General features: G+C 38.7%; 1 protein-coding gene across 3 annotated transcripts; it reads left to right on the top strand.

The window, feature by feature from the left end:
* The first annotated feature begins 1,479 nt into the window (after positions 1-1,479).
* Positions 1,480-8,710, top strand: LOC108668728. 3 transcript variants are annotated; one of them, XM_018155971.2, is made up of 7 exons: positions 1,480-1,827; positions 2,027-2,142; positions 2,810-3,122; positions 4,979-5,678; positions 5,812-5,937; positions 6,067-6,490; positions 6,676-8,710. In XM_018155971.2, exons 1-7 carry the CDS (start codon positions 1,698-1,700, stop codon positions 7,150-7,152), a joined length of 2,286 nt encoding a protein of 761 aa, XP_018011460.1. In that variant the 5' UTR covers positions 1,480-1,697; the 3' UTR covers positions 7,153-8,710. The 3 variants fall into 3 exon arrangements, with proteins under 3 accessions (XP_018011460.1, XP_047737585.1, XP_018011461.1); XM_047881629.1 differs by having other exon boundaries at positions 6,067-6,482; positions 6,668-8,710; XM_018155972.2 differs by having other exon boundaries at positions 1,481-1,827; positions 6,067-6,651; positions 6,837-8,710.
* Positions 8,711-11,453: the final 2,743 nt, after the last annotated feature.

Below are 11,453 nucleotides of genomic sequence, written 5' to 3' on the forward strand. Positions count from 1 at the left end.
TTGCACCTGTGTTCAAGGTTTTGAACTGACGATGGAGCTGGACTTCGAAACATTTTCTCTTATAAGAAATGCTGAATTTTTTGGCGATTTTCTTTCCTTTTAAATTCCTGGTATCATAAATTTTTCCCGGACAATGCAGTTGAAAAAAACTAAATTGCTGAATTTGTCTGAAAAAAGACCGTCTGGCAACGGGAGCACGCCGTGCTCCACCAATTTCGTGCATCAATAAGCCCTGAATCGAACGCCGTGGATCTCTCCGGACATCCACCAATCAGCCGTGAACCACTCGGCTTTCTCCTCCTCCGGCCTTGCATAGAACCTGCAGTGCACCACCAGGCCGTGGATCGAATGTGACTGCGAGTATCGTTAAGTTACGTTATTTTACGTTCATCGCATCTGAGGTTAGGTTTCAGATAGCATAGTTCTGTTCCAAAATTTATCGTCCTTCGTCGAGTGGCCGTTCGACCGAGGGCTGGTTCGACGCACGGCCGAGATATGATTGTCCAGAAGTGTTGGAGGCTACGTTCCGGAAGGCGGCAATCATGATAGTCTATTACATCCAGGGCAGTGGTGGTCTTTGGCAGGCGACCCCTGGCAACCCAGTTTAAGAATAGTACAAAAACTGAAATAATAGCACAAGATTAAGCAATCGGAGTCAATGTGTTAAGCAACCTGGTAAAAAAAATTGAATAGCTGCATTTAAAAATCATTCAGCCCCTTGAATTGTCTAATATGCTTCTATTTGACGTGTGCCTAAAACATTAAATGATGAATACAGTGTAAGAGAGTGATTTTGAAAGGATTATCATTAGTGCTGGAATTTGTCCAGGACTTACTGGTACATAATAATAATCATAATAGCGGGTTCAGCATTCGTAAGGCCGTAGGGCTGTCGCCTATTCATAACGTAGCAGAACATTCACAGCTTGTTGCGGTCTGCTCCAATTTTGCTTTGCTTAACCACCCAGCCTCCTTGCCGATTCTGATCAGAAACTAGTGCACAGAGCTGGGATTGAACCCCCACCTCTCTGCTCCAATCTTGGTATGGTACTCTGAACTGTAACCACTGGGCAGTGTAACCACATTTATGTCTTATGTATGTCTTATTTCAAATATTTAAAGACTTTACTTCCAAAAAAAATTAAAAAAAAACTACAAAATAGCATCTTACTCTATATTTTACTGGCACTAGAAACCAAATGGTTAATACAAAATTGCTACTTATCTTAAATTTGTGTCTAAAGTAATGCAAAAAAAAAGAGTTTGTCACCATCTGATTGGAAAGTTAGTCAAATGAGCAATCGGAGTCAATGTGTTGATTATAGTATTGTTGTTGTTCAACATTGCATTTTCACATGCAGCTACAACTTTGTTGTTGAAGTAAAAATTTGCAAACATGCCACACATGGGAAGGAATCAATAAACCTACAACTTTTCAACAATTTCATGTTGATCATCTGTCATCAAACCCAGAATTGCCATATACGTTTAAAGAACTACAGGTAACTTTCTATAAAAGTTGTTGCTACCAAATCGTGTAGTTTAATATTTTAGTCAGTAAAATAACTTGTTGCTACTCTTTTCGATTCAATTTGAAATTGCTTTCAGATACACTCTTCTTGCTTGGTTATTGAAGGATATTTTATTACTTCAAGTATTTCTGAGGAAAACCCTGAAGTATTCATCATATTAATCACATGGCATACAGTATAAAAGGGTGCAGAGTTGATCTGTACCAGCTCCCAGATTCTGCAGTCAGGAACGGCTGGTGCCCTGAGCAGAGCCTCAGTCAAGCAGCAACTGACGTGTGCAAACTCGAGCCTGAAGGTATGCCGCACAACTGGTGCTTGCAAGTCTATTTTATTTGTCAATTGGGATATTGTTATACTTATCAGCCTTTCTGATTATATTACATTGTATACAATTAATGACCTAAATCCCTTAGAGATAGTTTCAATCTATTATAATGTTTATATTCTTCTTTGCTAGTATCATCATGATATTAATTATTTTGAATTACATCCAGCAATAGAGGGCAGCAGCTTGTCTACAGCAGCAATAGAGGGCATCAAAGAGGAGCCTGAAGATGAGGGAGAGGAGATAACTGTGAAGAATGAATCACTTTGCAGTGAAGAATATGAGGTGATATATCCAACAAGATCGAGTTCAAATAAATTGTTAAGGAATTAAAATGTTGATGCTAACTGATCATGTGGCTTCAGTGGCTTTGCTGCAAAAACTTGCACCTCAACTGTCATTAGCTCTTATGTTTATTACAGTTGAAAAATGTGCATCACTTAGTATCCTCAATTTTTATATTCTCCTATCCAAAATTAATTCCAAGATAAAATAAAAAAGATTCTAGTGAAGGATTTATATGAACATAACTTCTTCAGCAATATGCCCCCTTCAAGCAAGGCATGTAGCAATGTTGCTCATGTCCTGTCTCTTGTTCTTTCATGGTTTATGTTCTTGTGAGATGTGAAATTACAGTATCACATGAATGCACACTAACTTGGAAATGTTCTCTAGTGCATGACTTAGGAATTTTTTCGGTAGATTTACTTTGATACAAGTTTTATACTGAGTAATGATTACCTCTCATATCATTCCCATTTCAATTGCCTAGATGAATCCTTTTAATTAAAATTAGTTTAATTCAATTGATAACAATCAATGATTGTTTCCCAAGAAATGTTTGTAGAGGACAATGAAAATTATAGTAATCTAAAAAACATTTAAATGCTAAGTTAATTTTTGTTCATTGCATGATATGAAAGAATCACATGAATCTACTTTCCATCTTCAGGATGCCATGCCGTGCGATGCCACGGCCACCATTGGTCAGGCTGTGATGCCAGTTTTTCCTGAAAACAAGGAAGAAAAGATGTCTGTCGCGGAGGAAAATATTTCTCCAGTGCATAACGGAGCAGCTTTTGTCCAGGAAGTTCTTTCTTATCAGCCTGTGGCTGAGTTCAAGTCATCCAACTTGACCAACAATGATCATGCAAGATTAGCAAAGAAAATGCCCAAGGTTCCCTCATCCACTGATTCTTTATATCCAAATGTTCCTTCTAAGGCCCACCAAATCACCAAACGAGATTTACGACCTGTATTAAACTGTAAGTTATGCAACTATATTACAAATAGAAAAGACAATTTCAATAGTCAAATGTTTTCTAAACATGGCTTGGGGAGAGGAATCGAATGCAATATGCAAGTTGTGTGACTATGCCGCTGCAGTAAAAATGGTCTCAAAGTTCATGGGTTCACTAAACATGGTTTGGGGAGAGCCATGAAATGCAAGTTGTGTGATTACGTAGCTGGCAGAAAACACTATATCAGAACGCATATGTTTTCTAAACATTTAATAGGAAACTGTGTGAAATGTGATCTATGCGACTATGCATGCAGCTAAAAAAGAAGCTCTCCAACATCACCTATTTTCTAACCATGGTTTGGGTATGGGAATCAATTGTAAATTGTGTGATTATGTTACTATTAGCAAATCTCTTCTCAGTATGCACATTTTTTCAAAGAATGGTTTAGGGAAAGGATTCTGCTGCAAATTGTGTGATTATAGCAATTTTAGAGAAGATGCTTTTGAAATGCACGTGTTTTCTAATTAGGGGTTAAGGAATGGACTCCCATGTGAGTTTTGTGATTATATCACAAGTAATGAACGTTATCTCTAAAAGCACCCAAAATCTAAGCATGTTTTGGTTTAGGAAAGATCTCTTATTAAAAGTTGTGCTCCTATTTCTGCTAACACTCTAATCTAAACCAAGTTGATGGGTTTTGGTAAAATTTAGTGTTTTTAATCGTTCAGCTGAAAAATTTAACAAATGCATTCAGATTTATAACGATTATTTAGTGAAATCGTTCCATACTGAGTTTAGTTACAATTCCACAATCAAATTTTAATGAGTCTCCCAATCCATGCACTTTCCAAATCAAGAAACCAAGGAGGTCTTGATGCTAAGTATTCAGGTCTGTCTCCTCATTATTTTTTCTTATTACATAGACTTCAAATGGGATAATATGGGAAAATGTTGTGCATCAATTTTACATATAATACAGTTGGTAATATAATATTTATGTTTTAGTGTATAAATGAGTGTTGCAGAAGGGCCTTTAGAGTGATAAACTTGTTGGTGGCAATGATGTGATCTGCTGCTATAATTACTGCAATGGTGCATTAAGCATAAAATTCACCTGCTTGTATGTAGGTGAGGTTTGTGATATTGCTTTTCAAATGTTAATTTCGGGCTTATTATTTGAATTAGGACATCTTTAATGAGGGCCTTGAGAGATTTTTTATTGATTTGAGCTTGCTTTTGTTGTCTCTGTTAATAAGAGAAATGGCATCAGCCACAGTTTGGAAGAGTTGTGGAATGCACTAACATCTCTTGAAAGTCTATTTACTACATTTATTATTTTCTTGGGAAAGGTTTTCTATACCTTTAACCCTTTTACATTAATAGCAAGAGCCTGAAGGCAGCACTTAATTTATCATTAAGTATACATGCTATGGATTGGTGAACTCTAATATACTTGAGCAGGAATTTCTGCTTAAGTATTAGGTACTTAAGCACTGCTCATTGGCTCTGTGCAGTTCTTCCTTGAGCAATGCGGTCTGTTTCTATGAACTTTCACATATCATCACAACCAACATAAAGTCGCATTGATTGCTTTCTGAACATCTTTGTTTCTATTAACTTTCACATTTTACAATAATCACCATAAAGTCGCATTAATTGCTTTCTGAACATCTTATTTTCTATGAACTTTTACATTTTACAACAACCTCCATAAAGTTGTATTGATTGCTTTCTGAGCATCTTATTTTCTATGAGCTTTTACATTTTAAAACAACCACCATAAAGTTGTATTGATTGCTTTCTGAAGATCTAATTTTCTATGAACTTTAACATTTTACAACAACCGCCATAAAATCTTGCTCATTTTCTACCTACAGCAGCTACAAACTACAAGCCGGCAAGAGACGAGGACGAGGACTCCGATATTTCGGGTGACAATTCCTCAGGAAGCGGTAAAGAATTCGTGCCAGATTGCTCCTCTTCCTCCTCGTCTTCTTGCGAGTCCGCCGACGAGGAAGTGCACGAGCCTGCACCTGCCTCTGAGACAGCCCACGAGAGGCGACTCCGTCTTAGGAGGATCCGTCGGCACCAGAAGGCAAGAGAAGAAGGACGCGAAATCAAGGAAAGGGCCCGTGGACAGGTCCCTACTTTACCCCTGCCGATGTTTGACAAAAAAGGCAGGCCCTACAGCCAATCTGAATCTGCAGTGGCAAGCCGGCGAAAGAGATTGGCCAGAAAACTAAGGCATGCGAGTACAACCAGGGCCCAGCCTCCCAAAAAGAGGAAGATGACGGAGGAAAGACTCGCCGACTTTGAGTCTGATGATGATGAAGTTCCAACGAAGAACGTGATTGTCGACGGCGTCGAAGTCTTCAAGAATTTGTCTGCGTGGCAGCAAAAATGCGGGAAAAAGGAGGGGCCCCCTTGCCATAAAGATCCATTTTTGTTGTACACCGGCGAGGACGACTTGAGGGCACTTATGCCCGACCCTTCATCACTGCTGTACCTTATAGAACGTTATGTTCTTAAAGTGCAGGCTCGCGCGACAATAACATCTGCTTTCAGCGGATGTGGGAAGTGAGTGATAGAAATTTTTGCACATGTTATTATGTAACGAAAACACACATGTTATTATGTAATAACTTGTTTGAGACATTTCTGCGATTTTCATGTTTTGTTTTATGACGCGGCTTCATTTATTTCCTTGCAGCAAGAAGAAAAGGAAGTCCGGCAACTCCTCACAAGACTCATCCCCCCCTGGCAAGGATGATGATGATGACGACAGCACAGAGGCGGGTGTAGAAGAGAGTGGTGACCAGGATGCAAGCATCCCCTGGTATGTGTTTTTTCTTCATTGAATGGCTCGCAGACAGAAAATTAATCTGAAATAATTAAAGAAATGCTCAAACATTTAGCGTACTCCACCCCGTCTAATCGAGTTTGTTTCTTTTTTCCACTCACACAGGCGAGGCCCTAAGGCATATTCCCGCACCCGTGGCAAGAAGCTGGAGGGAGTGCAATGGGAGTGCTTAATCCCAGCGTGCGAGGGCCTCGCTCGGCCAAATCATATGCGCAGACACTATCAATCTGCGCATGGATTCAACGAAGCTGCCTCGAAAGGTATGAACAGCATTCATCGAAGACTAGATATGATCAACAAACGCCAGCAAGGCCATCCGACCTTGAGCCCCAGCGAACTCCGAATACGTGCTGAAGCTCTCTTAAATAATGAATTCAAATGCCTGCCCGAAAGTTTGCCATCGTGTCTTGGAAAAGATATGCAAGAACTGGCAATGCCACTCACTTTGCTCGTTCTTCTGCTTGACGGAATTGGCAAGAGGAACGAGGTTGCAAAACAAATAGAACTATCAAGAGGTAAAAATCAGCAGGCAACCACTAGCAAGACCACCGCCACAAGACTATGCGAAGATCAGCAAGAAGAAATCGGTGAAGGGGAGCAGGAAGACTATGTAAGGCAAGAACAACGTGTGGAAAGACCTGGAGGGCTAAAATTGCAGTACCTGGCAAAGGGGGAGACGGATGATTTGAGGTTCGTGACTGTTAAAATCAGCAGGCAACCACTAGCAAGACCACCGCCACAAGACTATTCGAAGATCAGCAAGAAGAGATCGGTGAAGGGGAGCAGGAAGACGATGTAAGGCAAGAACAACGTGTGGAAAGACCTGGAGGGCTAAAATTGCAGTACCTGGCAAAGGGGGAGACGGATGATTTGAGGTTCGTGACTGTTTGTCCTATATGCCTTAAAGGATATAACCACCGAAAGGTCGGCCAGCACATTATAAGGACGCACAACAAGTCAAAGTTAGAAGCAAGAACCCTGGCGAAGACTGTGTTTCCTTTCAAGAAACTAGTTAAAATCAAATCATGTCCAGGAAGGGGGGAATCACTTCGCAGCAGAGTCCCAGAGAAAATAATGAATGAAATCAGGCAGGAATTCGTTGGACGTGGGGTCCAACCTATAAACAACTTTAACCTTGGGACGCCTCGGTTAGAATTCGCTGATCCTGGTCCAGGAGTCTTTGCTAAGTGAACTGTATTAGCACCCACACATTCCTAGCTCATGTTCTCACATTTGTATTCAATTTAGCTCATGCAGTTGATGCGGTAAAGTTGACTTGTAAACAATTGACAACTAGCTTGTATTGATCAATAATTAGTGTTGGAAATCTTTGAAATCCTTCAAGTCTCATTGATTTCCTAATTCCCTAATTATTTTACCACCTCTATTGCCATAAATGTCATGAATTTGTTTCTTCATGGCCACTAACTTAGGGTGCTGGGTAATATAAAGTTGAGGTAGTTGGAAATGTAGTCAATAGTTCAGCCTAAACCTGACATATAGAATGAATGTAAGAATAAGATTTTTGCTACAGAGTACAGTGATGCATCATTGCATTCTCTGAAGCTGGGCATGCCAAGTGTGTAATGTATTTAGTCTTGGTCAGCAGTGTCCAAGTATTCCACGTTGCTTCAAAAACATGCGTGGAAATTCTTTGTTTTACCTCGCGTCAATGAGATAGTACTGTCTTTTGAGCAAATATGCTGAATTTTTTGCCTCATTTTAATTTTGTCATCCATTAAACATTAAATGCCTAAAATCTTATCAAACATTTAACTTCAAATCGTTGATGATGGCTCATTTTATTATTTTCCTTCATTCGTGGTTCCTGTGTGCAGCATTGATAGACAATCTGCCTTCTATGGTACATGACTCTAACATTGCTTTAATTCTTCTTGTTGTATGATCATTGCTACTTTCAGTTAACTTTTTCTAGATTAGAAATAGATAGATTTCTAGTACACAATTTTTTTTTATTTTTGAGGCATCTGACTGGAAAATTTAAGGCTCTCATAGATGTGGCAAGCAGGCTTATGGACCCAGATTTAGCTGGCTGCAGGAATTAGGAACAAACTGCCATGCATCATCTCCTTTTATTCTTTTTGGGCCTCAATTCAATGATGGTAATTTCATTTGGCGAAAAAATTCATTTCCTTCTGCCATGATTATAATTTCTGCTTGCCTTTTTCACATCATTGTTGCAGCTTGCCTACTTTTATGTGGGTGTGATGAACTCGTCATCAGCTTGTACTTGTCTATTGCAACTACTTGATTTGATGGGATTTAAAGTTGGTGCTTTCTGATTTTTACTAAAGAAGTTTGAAACAAAGGGTTGCATAGTTTATTACGAGGATTGTGAAGAAACATGAATAGATAGGAAATGGAGATTTTTGAGAAACATGGAGAGGTGATGATTGCCATTGTATTGCAGCAGATTTACGCAGTGCCTTGCTCAATTACTGCTCATTTATTGGCATTTGGCTTGATGGCTTCCCTCTATAATAATTCCAAAAACTATGTATACAATTCTGTAAGATTGATTGAAGACCAGAGCATGCTTTTTATTAATAATCTTCTTGTTCGTTTTTCGAAAATACAATTTTCATTATCAAGCTGTAGAAGGTTTTACAGCACTTGAAATAGAATTTTGGAAATGACAGTAGTACAAAGAATCGAGTAGTACAAAGAATCGCATACATATCGATGGTATAGTGGATACAATATAAAATATTAGCTTAAAATTATTCTGAAAATAATTTCAGCGTCCGGAAGAATCCTGTTGTTTGGAGGTTGATAGCTGGAGACTCGCTCTTGATAATGACTGGCACGACCTTAAGCCGACGACTCACATGCCACCAACAATCTGGATAACCTAAGAACCACATGCGGGAGGCTCACAATGAGACCATCACCCGAGCGACATAGGAGGCCTGCACCAGCATAGTTATGCGGTGCCCTGACCCATCAAGACTGGCGATAGCTGAGGACCTCATTATCAAGACAACATCCAGCTATAAACCTCCAAACTACCAGATTCGTCCGGACGATGAAATTATTTTCAATGTGATTTAAGCTTATATTTTAAGTTGTATCCACTATACCATTGATATGTACTACTGTCATTTGCAAAATTCAATTTCAAGTGTTGTAAAACCATCTCCAGCTTGATAATGAAAATTGTATTTTCGAAACGTCGCATTCTATTAAAATGCCTTTTGGAAACCTGCTTTTTGATCTCCCAGCGCCAGCAAGAAATTTGGTTCGACTCCTCGAAAAAACGAACAAGAAGATTATTAATAAAAATCATGCTCTGGTCTTCAATCAAACTTGCACAAAAGAAAAGATTCTGCCGAACTAAACCCATTCTGTAAGAATAAAATAATTAAAAAATTATATTATCTCACACAAAGTTGAATTAATGCTATATCTTCCATCACAATAATTATAAAAAATGAGTACAATGGGAATGAAGAACATGTCTACATGAAGGTTCTGCTATAAAAGTGTTTACAACCCCCGGTAACAACATGAGGGTGGCCAAGTGTTCCAATGAGGATCTCACCCTCACAAAATGTGTGATAGTCAACGAGGCAGAATTCAACAAAGTTGAAGACAGTCAAGTAAGACAGTACTGTGATTCCAAAATTTAAATATTGAAATCACTTGTTTGCTTGAATAGCAAGTTAAGCAGGAATTTAAAAGCAAAAACAATACCACAAAAATTCACCATATCTTTAAGAGAAAACTTTTCGGTGTCCAGCTCCATCGTCAGTTCATAACACAAAATTCTGTTCAGAAAAAGTTTAGTCCTAGAAACACAAATGCAATCAATTAGTAAAGTAAAAGGCACTGTTAGGTTTCAAAACGGAAAAATAAGTAAATAAAACATGAAATTAACGCTAGTAAACTGCCTATCTATTTACTATTTCAAGAGGAAAGGAGCTAAAAGCGGCATTCAGACTAGGTTTCTGTTTGAATATGTACATGGATTCTAAAATTCGTAGATCACTAACACCGGATGTGGAAGCTAGAATTTTGAAATCACCATCAGACACAGAGGTGTTGCACTGCTCGGCATGAACACACAACAGAATGAGGTAAATGTGCAAGTAGGTTCCCCGTACTACAACTCCTGCCCTAATGCTCAGCCAGCCTAGTCTAGAAATTGCGTGACGTCATACCGACGTACGCTGATGCGCACTGCACACAACGATATCTGTAAACTAGTGACTTACGCATAAGAACAGGTAGGGTATCCTTATACCTGAAAAACGAGCTGATTCTAAAATTGTTAACTAGCAACACATGAAGATTTACATCCGGAAGATATTTAGCAAATAAAACTTTTAATTCCTTTGACATAGTCTCTGATGCGGGGCCAAAGTAGGGAAAAGAACAGTAAACAACTTTCCTATTGTAACACTTGGGAACGACTGCAGTATATTGCTTGGACATAAACGTTTTAATTTGGGTAAACACCGGGTGCGATGGAAAGCCATTTTGTGAAAAGATATTGCGCAACAAATCAAATTCAGAGTGCATGGCGCTAGGAAAGTAGAACAAATGCGAAACCCGCGGTTTATCAATGTTTGGACCCCATTTAACGTGAAATGAAAGGAGCAAAAGCTAAAAAAAGCTGGTGCTTAAACCGGTAAATGTCGATTTTCTAAAAACAGAAGTTAAGAAACGGCCATTAGATTTTGTAACTTTGCAATAAAGGGAAGGCAAGCTATTGTCTGATTCCAGCTCCATGTTGAATTTGATAGACTTAAGTTGGAGATTAAGATAGTCAAAGAAAAGGCCCACATGAGAGGGGTGCTTAAAAATCAAAAAGGTATCGTCAACATATCGGTTATAGAAAATTGGCTTAGAATCAAGAGGGCAATTGGCCAACCATGTAGCCTCGTGAAAACACATGAAAATTGAGTTTAGCACAAATATGAAAATTGAGTTTAGCACAGATAATTCAAGAAGAGATTTGGAAAAATTGCGGTTAAAACCCATGACAAGTTCATTGACATCCTTAAACAGTGCAGTGAGACAGATATCGATGGTTTCAGAAAGAGGTATATTAGTAAATAAATTTTCTACATCAAAAGAGACCATAGTCAATTCCTGAACATTGGTAAAACTCTTCAGGCGATCTGCGAACATAAAAGTGTTATCCACAGTATATTGATTGGTCGTAAGACAGTTCAAAAGCGGAACCAAAAATTTGGCAAGTTGTTGCGCAATATCTTCTCACAAAATGAAACAATTGAAAAAAACAGTATTCACACTCTCCATTATAAATGTTTGATGACATGAAAGGTGAACAAAGAGGTGGACTGATTGAAATTCCCCGTGAGAAATTTTTACCGATTGCCTAATAAAAACCAAGATTATAAGATTGCTTAATATCTCATGATTGAAAAAATGTAACTCTCTACTCACTGCAGTGAGTGACAGAGCGCGCATTTTCTCGACGCCGAAAACGTAAAGTCACGGACGGA

This window comes from Hyalella azteca, unplaced genomic scaffold, assembly GCF_000764305.2.
Source record: "Hyalella azteca isolate HAZT.00-mixed unplaced genomic scaffold, Hazt_2.0.2 contig8411, whole genome shotgun sequence".
Lineage (NCBI taxonomy): Eukaryota > Metazoa > Arthropoda > Malacostraca > Amphipoda > Hyalellidae > Hyalella > Hyalella azteca.